This window comes from Neovison vison, chromosome 7, assembly GCF_020171115.1.
Source record: "Neovison vison isolate M4711 chromosome 7, ASM_NN_V1, whole genome shotgun sequence".
NCBI classification, from domain to species: Eukaryota; Metazoa; Chordata; class Mammalia; order Carnivora; family Mustelidae; genus Neogale; species Neogale vison.
The window spans coordinates 200,286,688-200,304,867 of record NC_058097.1 but is presented as its reverse complement, the minus strand read 5'-3'; the positions used below and the strand labels follow the sequence as shown (position 1 = coordinate 200,304,867).

Here is an 18,180-nt window from a genome sequence, read left to right as displayed (position 1 = left end):
CGGGCGCGCGCCCCGAGGCTCTTGCAGGAGCCCCGGGTCTTCCGTGTGGAGGGAGGGACGGGAGAAGGAGGGTCTGGCCTGGTGCAGAAACGAGAGGGTTGATGACGTGAAGATGGTGAAAACTTGAGACCCAGAGCTGGATTAGATGGAGCATTATGCGTTCTCTGCCTCACCGACGTTTATCCTTGTGGTTAACCCCTTGCCTTCACTCATGGGCGCGGGGAGGGAGTTGGTAGGTCGCAGAAAACAAGAGTAATGCACAATCCACTTGGGTCCCCAATCGTGTGCCTCTTCAAGGAGAGGAAAACTGACGCCCGAACTGGGCAGTTCTTTGGCCTGAACACTGGAGTCTTGGCAAAAGTTACCTCCCCTTCCCGCCACCAAACCCAGCCACCAACGTCAGTGATACCCTCCTCCCTTGCTTCCTACTTCTGTCCCTCCACTTAGGCTCTGAAGAATTTCCCTCCTGCAACTATGCGTGAATCTTTTGTACCACTCATTATTCCTTCACTGTTGAATCGTGCAAATTCATATACAGACGTGGCTTAATATCCTTTTAAAAATTCAGAGCCCTTCCTTCAGCCCGTGGTTGCCTTGGCTTATCACCCCATTTCTTCCTACCCTTTCACAGCGAGGTTTCTGTTTATACTCCCTATCTCTGTTGACTTATTTTCAAGACCCTTTCGCCCAGTTTAATGACAGTTTTGTTCCCACTGGTTCATTGAAACAGGTTGTAACAAAGACACCATGACATTCTGACCAGTCCCTCCTTTTTCTTTTTTCAATAATTAATTAATTTTTAAAAATTTGAGTGAGAGGGAGCACGTGCAGGGGTGGGGAGGAGAAGCAGAGGGAGAGGAATAAGCTGACTGTGGAGCCTGATGGGGGGCTGGGGGGTCCATCCCACCGCCCTGAGATCATGATGTGAGTCAAAATTAAGAATCCACCGTTCAACCCACCCAACCACCCAGGTGCCCTCCATTCCCTCCTTTTTCAAGCCCTTTTCAGGGTCTCTGAGATGAACATTCTCCTGGCTGGTCTCTGAACACGTTGACAGCAATTCCTTCAGCCTCTTTTGCTGATTCTGCCCTTTGTCCCACTTTCATATGTCACAGTCCTCAGGGTGTGGCCTTTGGTGTTTGCCAAATACCTTCTGCCATCAGCTCCAAGATGCACATGTTCCCCGTGCCCCTCCCCTACTTTAATATTTCAGAATGGGTGACATCTTACCATCACCGTGCCCTAAAATCACTTTTGGTAGATGGGGTTGTGTGATATTGGACAGTGCCTACCCTGCACTCAACTCGCATAGCAGATGGCGGCCACTGGGAAGAAAAACCCAGAAACAATACTGGTGCAGTCTTTGACCTCTAGGAACCGAACGACTGTGGGGACAAAGAGTATCAGAAGTGACTCCAAAGCAGGAGTCGAAAGTACATTGTGTGTTGTGGCCTGAATGTTTGTGATTCTCCCCCCATCCTCTGTTGAAGCATTAACCCCAATATGATGGCATTTGGAGGTGAAGTCTTTGGGAAGTGATTAGGTTCAGATGAGGTCACAAGGGTGGGGCCCTCGTGATGGCATTAGTGCCCTCTTAAGAAGAAGACAGCTCTCTCTTTCCCTGAGGAAAGGTCCTGTGATGTCACAGCAAGAAGAGCTAAAAACTCTGGAGAGTAATTCTCTTCGGAGGAGAGTGACAAGAGGGGCCATAAGGTGGCTACTGAGGTGCTAGGAATGTTCTTTTTCCTTCTTCTGGGTAGTGGGTACATAGGTTGGTTCACTTTATAAAAATTTATTGAACTACCCAAAACTGGGGCACTTTGCTGCATGTATATGTCAATAAGAAAATTTTAAAATATTAGAAATAATATAGAGGGGCGCCTGGGTGGCTCAGTGGGTTAAAGCCTCTGCCTTCGGCTCAGGTCATGATCCCAGGGTCCTGGGATCGAGCCCAACATCAGGCTCTCTGCTCCACGGGAAGCCTGCTTCCTCCTCTCTGTCTGCCTCTCTGCCTACTCCTTATGATCTCTGTCTGTCAAATAAATAAATAAAATCTTTTAAAAAAAAATAATATACAGGTTAGTTCTGTGTAGATGGAAAGGTAGTTTGTGGGCCCAGAATCAATGCCTTTCACTTCTTTTAGGATTCTTTCAAGAAATGCTACATCAGGGGCACCTGAGTGGCTCAGTGGGTTAAAGCCTCTGCCTTCAGCTCAGGTCATGATCCCAGGGTGCTGGGATCGAGCCCCACATTGGGCTCTCTGCTTGGCGGGGAGCCTGCTTCTCCCTCTCTTTCTGCCTGCCTCTCTGCCTACTTGTGATCTCTGTTGTCAAATAAATAAATAAAATCTAAAAAAAAAAAAAAAAAGAAAAAAAAGAAATGCTACATCACTGAGCAACAGATGCTTGACCCAGTAACCAGTATATACAATGTTTCTCTTACAGGAAGGAACCAAGGAGTGGAAGTTGGGTGCGGCCTTTTGCAATCTCAATGAAGGACTTTTTTGCAAAGTGTTTCCTATTTCTGGGCCTCTGGGTTCCCCCTGACCTAAGGGAGGAATGCTTCCACGAGGGGGCACAATAATGATTTCCCTAAATTAGGAGCTAAGACTGCCAATGGGTTATTTTTTGTTCTGCTTGCCACTGGGCAAGAAAGGAAAAAGAGGGCATGCTATTGGCTTGTGTGATTGATTCTTTTTTATTTTTTCTTTCTTAAGATTGAATTTATTTATTTGAGAGAGAGAGAGGATAACTGGACTGATATTTAGGAAACTAAAACCCAAAGATGTAAGCCCAAAATTTGAAGCAATTTTTGTCCTGGCGACATTTACTGATCTGGGAGATATAACTGTGAAACTGAGCTGTTGTTTGGTGGTTTTGGTGGGGAGGGTTAAAAATCAAAACCCAAAGCCAGCCCAAGGTAGGAGAATAGATACCCCACCATGGACACGTTAAGATGGGATCCTAACTTGTGTGAACTTGTAGCCCAGAATCATATCTGGGTGGTTCAGGGAAACTTACACCTTGAGTTTGGATTAAAGTAGACCCATCTTTATACAGCCCCCGGTCACCTGGCAGAAGCAAGAATATCTGGTATTGAGTAATAAGTTTTATAAATGAATGTATTGTCATCCTAGTCCCCAAATTATTTCTACAAACATGTTTTTCAGATATGACATCCAACCCATCGTCAATGACAATCAGGCACACAGAGTAAAAAGAAACCTTGTGGGATGCCTGGGTGGCTCAGTGGGTTAAACCCTCTGCCTTCAGCTCAGGTTATGATCCCAGAGTCCTGGGATCGAGCCCTGCGTTGGGCTCTCTGCTGGGCGGGGAGTCTGCTGCTCTTCCTCTCTCTCTGCCTACCTCTCTGCCTGCTTGTGATCTCTGTCTGCCAAATAAATAAATAAAATAAAATCTTAAAAAAAAAAAGAAGCCTTGTACAAGAACCTATACAAAAACTATAAAACATAAATAAACCCACACAAAGATTTAACATCCGGAATTTCTGATACTGACCATAAAATAACATTGCTTATTGTGTTTAAAGGAGTAAAAAAAACAGTATAAAAACATCTGTGGGGGTGGCTCAGTGTTAAGCTTCTGCCTTTGGCTCAGGTAATGAACCCAGGGTCCTGGGATCGAGCCCCACAACCAGCTCCCTGCTCAGTGGGGAGCCTGCTTCCCCCTCTCCCTCTGCTTGTCACTCCCCCTGCTTGTTCTCTCTCTCTCTCTCTCTGTCGAATAAATAAATAAAATCTTAAACACACACACACACAGACACCCCTGCAGTGGGCAAGTGGGATTAAGAAGTGCCACAACATGGGGCGCCTGGGTGGCTCAGTGGGTTAAAGCCTCTGCCTTTGGCTCAGGTCATGATCCCAGGGTCTCGGATCGAGCCCTGTATCAGGCACTCCACTCAACGGGGAGTCTGCTTCTCCCGCTCCCTCTGCCTGACTCTCTGCCTACTTGTGATCTGTCTGTCAAATAAATTAAAAAAAAAAAAAAAGAAGAAGAAGTGCCACGACAGAATTTTAAAAGAACAATATGGAACTTCTCCAACTGAACAGTGAGATAGCCAAAATTAAGAACACAATGAATCCAGATTACTCATAACTGAAGAGAGAACATAGAAAACCAGAAGCTAGGTAGGCAGAACTTGTCCTTAATACTGCATAAAAGACAAAAGAACAGAAAATACAGAAGTAGAGCAGAAACACTGATACATAGAGAGATCTAACATACATTTAAAACAAATGTTTTTATGAAGTTGGCTCCATGCCCAGTGTGCAGCCCAACGCAGGCCTTGAACTAGTGACCCTTGAGATCAAGACCCTGAGCTGAGACCAAAAGTCATATGCTTAAACTGAATGAGCCACCCAGGTTTCCCCTCATATATAATTAATTGGAGTGTCAGAGGGTAAAGAGAGAGAAAGGAGCATAGGCAATGTTTAAAGGGAAAAATGACGATGCTGAAAGAGGTGTTTGTTTGTTTTAAAATTTTATTTGGGGCGCCTGGGTGGCTCAGTGGGTTAAGCCTCTGCCTTCGGCTCAGGCATGATCTCAGGGTGCTGGGATCGAGCCCTGCATCAGGCCCTGCTTCCCCCTCTCTGTCTGCCTGCCGCTCTGCCTACTTGTGATCTATCTCTTTGTCAAATAAATAATTTTTTTTACATTTTTGTTAAAGATTTTATTTATTTATTTGACAGACAGAAATCACAAGTAGGCAGAGAGGCAGGCAGAGAGAGGGGAGGAAGCAGGTTCAATGCTGAACAGAGAGCCCAATGCGGGGCTCGATTCCAGCACCCTGGGATCATGACCTGAGCTGAAGGCAGAGGCTTTAACCCACTGAACCACCCAGGCACCCCTAAATAAAATCTTTTTAAAAAAAGGTTTTATTTATATGAGCAAGAGAGATCGAGAGAGAGAATGAGCAGGGGCGAGGAGCAGAGAGAGGGCGAAGCAGACTCCCCGATGAGCAGGGAGCGCAGGAGGGGCTTTGGTCCCAGGTCCCAGGGACCAAAGCCAGAGCTGAAGGCAGACTGGTAACCAACTGAGCCAGCCAGGTGCCCCTGAAAGATATGAATCCATAGATTAAAGAAGCCAAATAAGACTGAAGTGAGCTAAATAAAGACGTCTCGGAGATAAATGCTAGGTATTTAGGATGAAGTGTTATAATGTCCACATCTTATTTTCAAAAGGTCAGGATGATAGTTTTTATAGGCGAAGAGATAAAGCAAATGAAGCAAAATGGTAAAAATGAGCAAATCTAGATAAAGTATATGGATGTACGTTGTACTCATCTTTCAGTATTTCTGTAGGTTTGAAATGTTTGAAAATAAAAGCTTAGGGAGAAATAGTCAATTCTATACAGGTAGATCAGCCATTCTTTAAAAATGGAAGTCTGGGGACGCCTGGGTGGCTTGGCTGGTTAAGCCTCTGCCTTCTGCTCAGGTCATGATCCCAGGGTCCTGGGACTGAGTCCTACATCAGGCTCCTTGCTCAAAGGGGAGCCTGCTTCTCTCTGCCTCTGCTTGCCACTCTGGCTGCTTGTGCTCTCGATCTCTCTCTCTCTCTCTCTCTGACAAATAAATAAATAAATAAAACCTTAAAAAAAAAAAAAAAGGAAGTCTGGGACGACCTGGTAAAGAACCCTGAACCACCAAGATGAAGGCTGAAGGAAAAGGCTGAAGGCAAACTGGCTGGCCCAGTTAGTAGAACGTCTGACTCTTGATCTTAGGGTCGTGGGTTCAATCCCCAAGCTGGGGGTAGAGGTTGCATTAACAAAGATAAAATCCTCAAAAAAAAAAAAAAGTAAAAGAAAGTCTTTGAAGGCAAAGGGAATACGAACTGGTTAGTAAAGGAGGGGAAGTTATTCATACCAGCTATGGTTTTGTAGAAAAAGTCTGTCGCTCCTACATATATTTCTCTTCTTGCTGTGGCAAGTATATTTTTATGTATTTTCATTCTCCCATTCTTCTCTTCTTCTTTCCACTCTTGCGTCTAGGGTGTATTGGTGGTAATTAACTTTACAGCATAGTTCATAGTTTGCAAGACATTGAGATGGGCTAGTAAACAAAAAATTGCAGGAGGAACGAACATCCGTGAATCCTGGCCTTGCAAGTGGGTGTGATCATTGGCAGATTTTGAGTCGTCTCCCTTCGGAAGAAGAGTGAATATATTTTCGGCAGAAAGAGGAGTAGATGCTTTGTACTAGGGAGGCTTATATTATTTTACATGGCTGCCTTGGTGCAAGCAAGGATTCCTAGTTGAGTTCATCTGATGTTTCAGGTGTCTTGTCTAGTTCCCCTTTTCCAGCCTGACACAGCAACCCCACGTGCCCTCCCAGGGCCCTTGGGTGGGGGTGCCTGACGCAGGGTGGCTGGGGAGAAGCTCCAGGGCACCCAAGATAGGCATGGGCGCTCTGACCTCGGCTCAGGTCCAGGGCAAGGTGTGGTTTTCCAGCTGGGCAAAGCTCTAAGGAAGGTTTGCTTTTTTTCTTGTCTTCCCTTTCCAAGGCAGAAGGGACAAGCGTTTCAAGCACCAGGAGAGGGAGCCTGCAGGCTACGAAGTCCTTTTGCCTTCGCACTTTACCAGGGCCTGGGGGGGCACCCGTGTTGGGGGAGTGGGTTGCAGTCAGGTATAGGCGTTAGGGTCTCACAGATCTGGGTTCAAATCCCACTACTGAGAGTGAAACCACTAATCTCTAATGATGGTAAAATTTTCAAATTAAAAAGACAAGGCGGGGGCGCCTTGGTGGCTCAGTGGGTTAAAGCCTCTGCCTTCGGCTTAGGTCGTGATCCCAGGGTCCTGGGATCGAGCCCCATGTCGGGGTCTCTGCTCAGCGGGGAGCCTGCTTCCTCCTCTCTCTCTCTGCCTGCCTCTCTGCCTACTTGTGATTTCTGCCTGTCAAATAAATAAATAAATAAAAAGTCTAAAAAAAAAAAAAAAAAGACAAAGGGATGGGACACCTGGGTGGCTCAGTTGGTTAAGCAGCTGCCTTGGGCTCAGGTCATGATCCCAGCGTCCTGGGATCGAGTCCCACATCGGGCTCCTTGCTCAGCAGGGAGCCTGCTTCTCCCTCTGCCTCTGCCTGCCATTCTGTCTGCCTGTGCTTGCTCTCTCCACGCCCCCCTCTCTCTGATAAATAAATAAAATCTTAAAAAAAAAAAAAAAAGACAAGGGGTGCTTGGATGGCTCAGTCTTTAGGTGCCTGCCTTCAGCTCAGGTCAGGATTCCAGGGCCCCACATCAGACTTCCTGCGTGGTGGGAAGCCTGCTTCTCCCTCTGCCACTCGCCATGCTTGTGTTCCCTCTCTCACTGTGTCTCTCTCTGTCAAATAAATAAAATCTTTAAAAAAAAATTAAAAAGACAAAGTGTAGCGGGGATGAAACATGACGCGGGTTCTATGGAAAATAGGGGGCGTGATTCCTCAAGAAATTAAATATAGAATGACATAGTATGACCCAGAGATTCCACTTGTACGTATATACCCAGAAGAATGGAAAGCAAGGACTCAGACTGATGTTTGTGCCCCAATGTTCATAGGAGCCTTGTTCTCGATGGCCCGGAGATAGAAGCAACCAGGCGTCCACTGAGGGGTGAATGGATACACGACATGTGGGATAGACAGGCAATGGAATATTGTTCAGCCTTTAGAAGAAGGAAATTTCAACACACGTGGCAGCATGGATGAACCTCGAAGATGTCAGGCTAAATGAAATAAGCCAAAAGACAAATACCCTGTGACTCCACTTACATCCGGTCCCCAGAGCAGTCACGTTCAGAGAGACAGGAAGTAGATGGGGGTTGCCAGGGGCTGGGGGAAGGGAGAGCGGGGAGTTCGTGTTTTGTGGGTATGGAGTTTCACTTTGGGAAAAGAAGAAAGTTCTGGAATAAATGGTGGTGATTGTTGCAGAAGAACACGAATGTATTAATGCCACTAAATCGTACACTTAAACATAATTAAAATGGTCAGTTTCATATTGTGTATATTTTAACACACACACGTACACAGCCCCGTGGCCAAGCAAAATGCCTCTGGGTCCCATTCAGCCCCCACTATGAAATCTGACACAGGGAATGGAGGCAGGAAAGGCTGGGGGCAAGGTTGGAATCTGGGATCCGCAGGGTCAGAAGGATGGAGAACCAGTGGTTAATGGAAGCAGGGGACAGCCAAGGCTTGAACTTGCCTCTAGCCACCCGTGTGGCCTGTACCGATCAGACACAAGCCCCACCTTAGCCCTCTCCCTTCCTCTATCCCCACGTCCCTTCCCCGTCCAAGTCTCCTCACCCTGCAGTGGCTTCTTCCTTTCTGACCTTTGGACCATCCTCCACTGGCTCGGGCAGTGACCTGCTAAAACCCGGATCTGACCATGTGTCTCTCCTGCTTAAAATCCTTCTGCAGCTCCCCATTGCAAGCAAAGCCATTCCCAGCGGACTCCAAGCTGTTTCCCCAGTCCTGCCTTTCCAGAGCCCCACGTTCCTTTATGTCCATAGCCACTTTGGAGTACCTTCCATGTGACAGTTCATAAACCTTGTCCCTAATTTTTCCCACAGCCCTGCGAGGTCAGGACCACTGACCCATTCTAGAGATGGAGAAACTGAATCTCACACAGACTAGGTCAGACCCAGAGATCCACGCTCTTTTCACCACTTGGCGGCTCCTCTGTCATTCATTCTGGTGCCTCAGTGCCTTTGCTTATGCACGAGTGTATCTTAGCCTTCAGGTTTGGGCCAGAATCATGTCTGACCATCCTAATGGGCCCTCTGCCCCAGGCATTCCCAATCTTGTTTTCTTCACGGTTGTTCAACATGGTGGGAAATCCTCTTACCCGCTTACAAATTCAATATTCTTTTTCCACTAGAATATGAGCTACAGGAGAGCAGGGATCGCGTCCGTCTGACATCCCTGGCACCAGGGACACGCTTGAGTGCCCCCTAGCTGCTCACTAAATAGCGCTGATGAGCTCCGTTTGATCCCTCCAGGCCCCAGGTCTGGCCCTCCCTCCCGCATGCGCCCTCAGTCCTCTGATGCTGGTGCACCTGCTGGTCCCTTGCACCAGGGCTTGTTCTTTCATTCTTGGGTCTCCCCCATAGACCCCAGCAGCCTGGGCATGGCGCCTGTCTTACCCCAGTGCTCAGCCACCTCTTGTAAACACCAGAAGCAATACTGCAATATCTCCAGGTGGCATTTGGTTGGTTCCTGCTCCCAGGTAGAAGCTTTCAAAGGGGACCAAGCCTTCTGGGAGTGGGGTGCTCCCCCTGCCTCCCCAGGTCAGCCCATGTCGCAGAGACCAGTCCGCCTTCCGGAGGAAAGCTAGGTCAAGGGTGCAGAGAGCACAGCTACCAGCAGCAGCAAGTTTTATTGCGACCAGAATCTCCTGGCCATGGGAGGGGGATGGGGCCGAGGGACATTCAGTCATCGATGCCATGTTCCCAGTCCAGGACATGGAGCCGAAGGTCTGGCTGGCTATGCCGTGCCTCCCCCAACCCTGCCCCGCCCCCAATCAGGGCATCCCCCGGGGCTGAGACAGAAGGCAGGTGGAAAGGGGAGTCCGTCTTGGCAGAGCCTTCCTCCAAGGGAGGTGAGGGAAGGAGGAGCAGTTGGCGGTGGGGGTCCAGCTGGCCCAAGATGCTCAGGGCCCTTTGGGCTGACTTCTGCAGGTGTCCTTAGTGTGTTTTAGGGGAAAGCAATGAGGCACACTCTGCCCCTAGGAAGAGCCTGGGAGGGAGGGAAACAAAGGCTCAGAGAAAGAAATCACTGGCCAGCGACCACACAGTGGGACCTTGGGAATCCTGACTTCTAGGCCCGGGCTGCATCGCCCCCTGCCTCCCAGCATTCACTCCATCCTGAGCACCCGGCCTGGCCAGCCTTGGTCCTACGTGGGGATCTGCATGTGGCCCAGGTCCTGGTCCATGATCTGGAGGACGTCGTCCAGGATGGAAGGCCCCAGGTCCACGTGCAGGGAGAGCAGGGAGCTGGCATGGGACAGGAAGGGCTCCTCGGCCCCTGACTCGGGGGTCAGCCCATTGTGGGCAGAGTCAGCCTCTGGAATTCTCCAGATGTCCACATTGCCTGCCTCCTGCGGGGAAGGCTGTGGGGAAGGCTGCGGGGTCTCCAGGTGCAGGCGAGGGGGTTTGGGTGGGGCCTGGCTTGTGGGCAAGGTGAGGGCCTGGGGCCCACCGATGACAGGGAGGGAGATGGCGTTCTTGAGCAGAGGGGATGGCCCTTCGGGGAGCTCCCGCCCGCACAGCGTGGCGGTGCGGGTGAACTGGAAGGGGAGGTCGAAGGCGCCATCCTCCTCAGGTCCCTCAACTGCGGTCCCTGGCAGGAGGTGGAACTTGCCCTGTAGGAAGGAGATGTCGCCGAACATGTCGCTGCCCCCGCCGCTGCCAATATGGATGGTGTGGCGGAAGTCCCCCAGCGGCGGGCTGATCATGTCCGACGACAGCAGGTCCCGCAGCTTCTCCTTCTTGCCCTTGCGGCCGCCACGCTTCAGGTAGATGGGCACCTTGGTGGACATCGTGACCTCAGCGCCCAGGCCCGGCTCCTGGCGCTGGGGACGGTGGGGACCGCGGCCTCCTCTCACGGCCTCGGCCACAGACACCAAAACCTTGGTGAAGGGCGAAGACTGATGTGTGGGATGTGGCCGAAGATGTCCCAAGGGATGAGAAAAAGAAAGAAGTCAGAAGGCTGAGACAACAAAAATCGGTTTCTCCCCAAAAGAGTTGAAAGTGCTCTGGAAAATTAGCAGCAGCGAAGTGGAACTCTTGGAGACAGCCGCGCTCTCCCGTCTTGTTCTCGCGAGGTTCTCCCTGGGGGGCTGAAGAGCTGAAAAACCAAAGGTGCAAGTCAGGGACAGAAGGACATAAGGCAGAGGCGTTGGTGTCATTTCTGAGGCCCCTGCGTCGGCCCCAGGAGCCCAGGTGTGGCCACTCCTCTGCGGGAAGCCGTGTTGGAGGAAGCACGTGTTCGCTTGTGGCCTTACTGCCCCTGGGAGCCTGGATCACCAGCACTGAGCCCCTCTCCTGCCCAGGAGGGAAGTTGAGGCCTGGGAACCTGGGTGACAGGCCCAGAGTCATGTCCAAAGTCCTGGCTTTGGTCTCTCGCCCTGGGTCTCTGGCTCTGCCCATCGCTGTTGCCTGGGTTCTGCATCAGCTGTGCCCCAGGACATAGCAACTGTCAAGTTTGTGTGGGGAGGTCTCTGAGACCTGTCTTGGTCCCCTACTGGACCAACGAGAGAGATTTTGTGAACTCTGTTTCGGCCACCTGCCCGTGCCAGGCCTGGACACGTGGCAGGTGTTCGGCCAACAGGGCCGAATGACAGACGCCTTCGTTGGGCCCAGTCTCATCCCACCCAGAAGTGAGGTCATGCCGGAGTGCCCCTTCTTTCCTCCGGGTTGGCAGTTCCCAGCTCCGGGAAGGAGTCTGCCATAGTTACTGTCCCTCCACCCTGCCCAGCGCCTGACGGGAAGATGCAGTGGAGGGTACAAATATTTTGGGGGGCTCTGCGCTGGGCCTGGCATTTTGCTGAGTTCCTTGCAAACGCGTCTCATTTAGTCGTTGCTATCAACCTCCCTCATCCCCGTTTAAACACCCAACCCAGAATACATGTTGCAGGGATTTGCACAAGGCATTGACGAGGGAGAGAAGCAGAATGCAAAAGGGTAGTATGGAAGATTCTATTTCTGGGGCACCTGGGGGGCTCAGTCGGTTAAGTGCCCGACTCTTGGTTTGGCTCAGGTCACGATCTCAGGGTCATGAGATGGAGCCCTGTGTCGAGTTCCGCCCTCAGCAGCGAGTCTGCTTGAGACTCTCTCTCTCTCCCCCTCTGCCTCACTCAGGCATGTGCTCTCTCTCGCTCTCTCTCAAATAAATAAAGTCTTAAAAAAAAAGATTCTATTTCTGACAGTAGTGACCAACTCCCCTCTGCTCTGCCCCTTCCCCGTGTACGCACGCAGGTATGTGTACCTACAGATATGATCCGAGTAGGGTTATACCCTACATAAAAAGAGAGAACATGGGTGCCTGGGTGGTTCAGTGGGTTAAGCCTCTGCCTTCGGCTCAGGTCGTGATCTCAGGGTCCCGGGATCGAGTCCCACATCGGGCTCTCTGCTCAGCAGGGAGCCTGCTTCCTCCTCTCTCTCTGCCTGCCTGTCTGCCTATGTGTGATCTCTGTCTGTCAAATAAATAAATAAAATCTTAAAAAAAAAAAAAAAGAGAGAGAGAGAACCTGGAAGGCCAGCAGTGGGTTGTTATATGGGCTGTGTAGAGCGCGGTGGGGGGGAGGGGGAAGGCAGGGAAGGGGTTTGGAGTCAGGGATATGGCAGGAGAGGAGTGTCCTAGATGAAAATTACCTGTAATATTTGGTATTGTTACTAGAAAGTGATATATGTAACTGAAAAAAGGATGGTTGGCAAAATGCTGATGATGGTTCTCTCCAGGTGGCAGATTTCAGATGATTTTGCCTTTCTTTTTCATACTTTTATAAGCTCCAGACCTGAATAATAAGCATGTGTTACTTAGGTGCACATATAATTTGTGTAGTCAGAAAAAAATAAAGCTATTTTTAATGTGGAAAAAATAAGTGCACTGTGGTGGGGTGTCATGCCGGCTTAACAGAAGAAGGAAGCGTGGCAGGCCCTCCTTGGCGTTCCCACGGTTGGGGATTGGCCTTGAACGTGGATATGAGAGCCCAGATGTGGAACTGGAACACAAAAGGCAAAGAAATGTGTCCAAGGTCGTCCAGAGGGTAACCAGATGAGCCCCCCTCCCCCACTGCCCCCTCTGAAGGCTGCCAAGGGGCTGAGAAGGTAGGAAAAGGGCCAGGGAGGTGTGGGGCAGCAGCTCGGAGGCCTGGCCTGGTCCTAGGCCCCATTCTCCGTCCGGGTGAAGAAAGAATGAAGGGCTGGCAGGAGGGAGCAGGAAGGAGGAAGGAGAATGCAGGAGAGGCAGAGTCCCAACTCCCAGCCCAGGCCCTCACTCAGGAAACCCCACCCCCAGGACCGGACACTCCAGGTCAGTCACACTGAGCCACAGGGACCGGACATCTTGCCCCTCCCTGAGCACCTGCAGTTTAACAGGAAACAAAGGAGTGACTCTCCTGTGGCAGAATTCCAGCTAAGCTTGGAAGGAGCTGAGTAGAGGGTGGAGGGCGGGGGAGGCGGTGGGTGCCTCGAGGTCCTGGGATCCCACCCCTCACTCATGGTGCGGACATTTACCTGTGATCACCGTGCTAGACCTGGGGGCACGCCAACAGCCATCCGACCTGTGTCCTTGGCAGGCAAGCAGTCCTGGGGCAGCTTTTCCCTCCTTTGCACTCACGAAGAGTGGGGCAGGCTGGTGGGATCTGCCATCCCCCCCACACCCCATCACAGAGTGCGCCAAGAGAGCCTGTGTGTTTCCACAACAAATTGGGCGTCCCTGACAGCTGTCTTGCTCTGAGCCAGATGTACCCGCCCATTTCCAGATGTGGGGAGAACTGGGGCTGGGGAGGAAGGGTTGGGCCAGCGTCAGCCACCCAGGGGAGAGCTGGGAATTGCAATCATCAAGCCCTAAGGATTCGGATTTGGCAAGCGTGAGACCCCAGTCTCCAGCTGCCCTCACACGGTTCCCATTTGAAAGTTCCCAGGCACAGCACGACGAGTGTCACCACTGACTTCTACAGAGGCAGAAGCTGAACCTCAGAGACCTTAACGTTGCTGAGGTTGCTCAGCTGGGAAGAGGAAAAGTGGGCCCCAGTACCCAGCCAGGTCCCTGTAGCTCTGATGCAGTGGGCCACCCAACCTCTGAAAGCTGGGGAGCAGGAAAAAAAACAGGCTCCCAGCTAGGCTGGGGCCACTCGGTCCCCAGAATGCCTCCATTTAAGTCCATTTGGCTACCCCTCTCCGCTAATTCGCAAGGATCCAGAGATATGAGAATGAGCTCTCCATCAGGACAAGGCTATGGGGGGCTGGGAAGGGGTGGCTTTCCCCAGAAGTGGGAGGAGCAGATGGGAGCTTGCCCTGGAAAGGAGCCTTGGGCCTCCTTCAGAGAGAATGACTTGCGGGAGGCACAGCCCCTTACCTTGGCTAGGAGTACTAGTCCAGTCCGCATCACCGGTGCTCAAAGAGCCAACCCCTGACCTCGAAATCAGGAGCCAGAAATTGAATCCATCTCCATCTGGGACTCTCTGTGACCTTCGGCAAGACATGTCTCCTTTCTGGCCCTCACCTTCCCCATCAATAAAATGGACTGACAAAGCCATCACCAGAAGGCTACTGGAAGACCATACTGCCACAGTTACAAATGAGAGATGTAGGACAGATGGGGTTGGGGGTCCCTGTCATTCATTCGACAAACAGCTGTAGGGCCTGCCTTCCTCAAGCAATTTGGTTATCCGGGGACAGTGCTCCGAACAAGATCAAAACCGAATACTTCCACCCTCCAAGCGACCGTCTTCTCCCGCCTGCCCTGGAGGCAGCCTGCGAGTCCCGCTCGCGGGCGGGAGTCTCCCCGATCCTCGGGGTCCCTGTGCGGGGCGGCGCTCGGCTTCACGGCCGCTAGGTGGCGCTCGCTCGCTCGCTCTGTCGCCCAGCATCCCAGAGGCGTCCCTGCGCGAGCCAGCGCGCTTCGTGCTCCAGGCAGGGGCCCCCCAAGGAGTGGCACGTTCGCTTATCAGATGCGGATCGTCTGGGGGATGTTCTTCTCTTGGGGTGTTCTGGTCTTACGACCAGACAGTAGGTGGGGAAAGGGACGATCGGGGATCTTGCCAGGGTCTCCAAGCTCTGGGAGGAGCCTCCCGCGTGCTTTCCGGCCTGGGCGATGTCCGAGTGTCCACTCGGCGCAGGGCCAGAGCTCGGGCGAGCAGGCCCCCACCCCTGGCTCCCGCGGGTCGGGTTCCTCAGCCCCAGCTCGGGTTCCGGCGCCGACCCCTCCCCGCCCGCTGCCCGAGCACCCAGCCCGGATCCGTTTCAGGACACTCGCGGCCGCGGCTAAAGATAGGAGGACACATCACCATCGACTAAAAATACGACCCCCAGCCCGGGCGGGGACGCTGGGCGGCGGGAGGGCCCTCCTACGTCCCGGGTGTAGGGTGGAGGCGAGGGCTCAGGGTGAAGGGCGGGACCACGAGTTAGGATTCGGGATGCGTTGCCCCTTGCAGGCGGAGGGGACGCGGGCGTGGCCGCTGGGACGGACACGCGGGCGGGAAACACCGTGGAGCCCGAGGCTCCCGGGAAAGGACATGCGCGGGGGTGACACAGGGGTCGGGGCGCGAGCCAGGACGGGGCGCCACGGGGTGGGCCTCTCAGGGGGGCCCCTGGGAGTCGCGGACGGGCCGCAGAGTCCCGGCCCGAACTCACCTTGACGCGCGCAGGCGGCGGACCCCGCGGACTGCGAAAGCTCGGGAGCTGGACGGCGCGGCTCTGGGAGGCGATCCCGGCGGTGAACTCACAGCAAGGTCCGTGGCCCCTGAAGCCCCGCCCCTGGCCCGCGGAGCCAATGCCCGGGCCGCCCCCAGCCAGGCCCCGCCCACATCCCCGCCCGACTAGGGGCCCAGCCTGTGCTCCCCCTTCGGTGGCGCCGCGCCCAGGTCCCGCAGCCGCGCGGGCGCGGGGTCCAGGGCAGGCTCGGGTGGCTGCGGGCCGGGCGGTGTCGGGTGCCCGGGCTGGACTCTGCAGACTCCGGCTGCCCCTGTCGGAACCAGAACTCTCGGTATTCGAAGGGCCGAGGGGGCGGCCGCCGGAAGACCGAATAATAGTTCTTCATAATTCACCGAGCGTCCTTGGACCCGTTCCTCCGTGGAGGGCTGGGTCTGGGGAGCCGCCCATCAAGTGTATTTGGTGGCCACTAAGGGAATGACTGAGGCCTTGGAGGCAGCCGAGTTAAAATATTAACAAACTTGAGAGAGCTTTAAGTTTACCGCCCCCTAGAAAAGAGAGCACTGAGGGTGTGTGGGCAAGGTGGCCTGGGCACGCCCGTTTGCCCTCAGTCTAGGTGGCTTCCTTCCGGGGCGGGGGTGGAACCCATTCGTAGACTCATTCTAGCTTCGTTTCATTCATTCATTCATTCATTCATTCTGTAGCTTGTCATCCAGCCACTGTCCCTCCTGCCATGCCCTCCTTCCCACAGCACACCCTGGGAGGGAACAGCAGCTCTGTGTCAAGCCTTGAGCGCTGTCTCTAAGCCGTGGACCTGGGTGGTGTGCTGACTCTGCTGCCCACTTGCTCTGTGGCCATAGGCAAAGGACGGTCCCTTTCTGAGCCTCTTTGCCTATAAAAGGAGAGTTACATGAGTCCCCAACAAGAGAAGAAACTTGTGTGTGCTTTCTGGATGGGAATACAGGCCCCACAACAGTCACTTTTATACAAACATTGGAACAGTTGCTTTGGGGGACAGCAAGCTGGCCTCGTCCCCTGACCTAGAATGACTCCACTGATGAGACCTCCTGAGCCTGCAGGAATGTGGCTGAGGCACAGCCCCCTACGCTCTGCTCATCTGCTGAGAGTCCTCCTTTGGGGGAAGGAGGTTGGGAAGGGTCGAGAGCTCCCTTCAGAGCTGGTGACAAATAGAAAGTTGCAGGGATGGAAGTTCGGACAGGCAAAGACACTCTTCCAAAGCCACATGACCCTGGGAACCAGTTCCAGAGCTCTTTGCAGAGGTTTGGGGGTGGGGAGGCTGTTGGGGATCATTAGGGGATGGGTCAAGAGCAGCGCATTTGGCCACATCAGCCAGGCCCTAGCCCCTGCTCCCCCTCACTTAGCGACTGGTGAGCTTTCTCTGCAGCCTGGCTGTCAGGCCAGGACTCCTAACCGGGGCCCAGAGCATTAGAACCACCATCTGTGCTCTGGGGACTGTCTTAAGTCCCCTGGATGTGACAAGCTTCCAGTTCAGTGGCGGCTCCCCAAGTAGCTCAGTGTACCCGTCATCAGTTCGAGCTTGAGCTCCGGGCAGCCGCCTGCACAAAGCCTAACCCGGAGGCATGATTGCGGCCTGATGGGGGGTTCTGGGCTTTGCAAGCACTCGGGAGAGCGCTCCATCTTCTCTGCACAGATGAGGCTGGGTCACTCCGCTGGGGCCGGAGGAATCCCCTGAGGTGCCCGCTGACAGCTCCTCTCCTCGAGCTTTTGCTGAATGGACAGGATCTTTGCACACACGCACGGGCTGCTGTGGAAGCCCAGCAATTAGCGCGCGCTTATGAACCAGGACTTCTTTTGCTAAAATTGGCGCTTTTTTAAATGCAACTTCTCAGGCTGTGTGTAAGGGCCTGAGCGTGGGCGGGGAGGCTGGGATCCCGGGCCAGGGGATAGCGCCAGGGTGTCCTGCTTTTCTGACTCAACAGACATTCAGGTCAAGTGTCCTGCCCCCCTTTCCTGCCTGCGCCCCGTGTCCAGGGTCTAATACCTCAGCCAAGGCCTGGACTGTTCTCCCTGGAAGGGCTCCTGGGCACCCTGGAGGCTGAGGGGGCAGGACCTGAAGGGCATTTGGGTAGGGTCAGGCACGAGGAAAGCTATGGATGGAGAAATGCCTGGAATGGGCTATTGAACTTCCTTCTCCTCCGCTGGGCGCTCTCTCTGGCCCTGAGATGGGTCCAGCTGGTTTCTCCCACCCCATGGCTGCTCCCCCCTCCCCCATAGGGCCCTGTAATCACCACTCAGTGACTGACTCAGCCTTTCCTTCCCCTCCCAGCCCCTTCTTCCTGGAAATCACATACGTCAGCAGCCCCAACCCCTGTGGACAGAGTCGGAAGCCCCTTCTCCAAGGTTAAGTGGGGAGGACGGGGGGGGGTGGGCTGGCAGGGAAGGACCCCCCAGGCTGGAGCCGGCTCACCACAGCCCCACCTACCTGGAAAGCCAGGGCCCTGGGAGGCAGGTGGGAGGATGGGGACCAGGAGTCAGGGGGCAGGCCTGAGAGCAGAGAGTCACAAGGGAAGCATAGCAATGATCTTGGAGGCAATCTAGAGAGCCAGTGAAAAGAGACAAAGTATCTGAAGGGGCATCAGCACCCCTACTGCCCAGGGCCGTGGAGCAGCAGGGAGCTGGGCAGAAGCTCCATCCGCCCCTGGAAGCCTCCTCCACCGCAGCCTGCAGGGCCCCTTGGCCTCAGCCAACCCCAGGCCTGGGTTGGATTTTTCCTTGATTGTTTCTTGTTTCCTTCCTCCTCTGGGCTCCTGCCAGCTCCGGCCCTGCCCTCCTCGCT

The 18,180-nt window shown here is 53.3% G+C and overlaps 1 protein-coding gene across 1 annotated transcript; it reads right to left on the bottom strand.

Annotated features, from left to right (window-relative positions):
• Positions 1–7,973: 7,973 nt before the first annotated feature.
• CDC42EP2 (CDC42 effector protein 2) lies at positions 7,974–15,437 on the bottom strand. The gene is made up of 2 exons (XM_044259655.1): positions 15,345–15,437; positions 7,974–10,833 (listed from the first exon to the last, which is right to left on the bottom strand). The coding sequence occupies exon 2, from the start codon at positions 10,523–10,525 to the stop codon at positions 9,881–9,883; it is 645 nt and encodes a 214-aa protein (XP_044115590.1). The 5' UTR covers positions 10,526–10,833; positions 15,345–15,437; the 3' UTR covers positions 7,974–9,880.
• Between the last annotated feature and the right edge of the window lie 2,743 nt (positions 15,438–18,180).

What these genes read in the sequence shown, in the direction of transcription:
- CDC42EP2 (XM_044259655.1), bottom strand. Translation starts at nt 10,525, where the DNA reads ATGTCCACCAAGGTGCCCATCTACCTGAAGCGTGGCGGCCGCAAGGGC.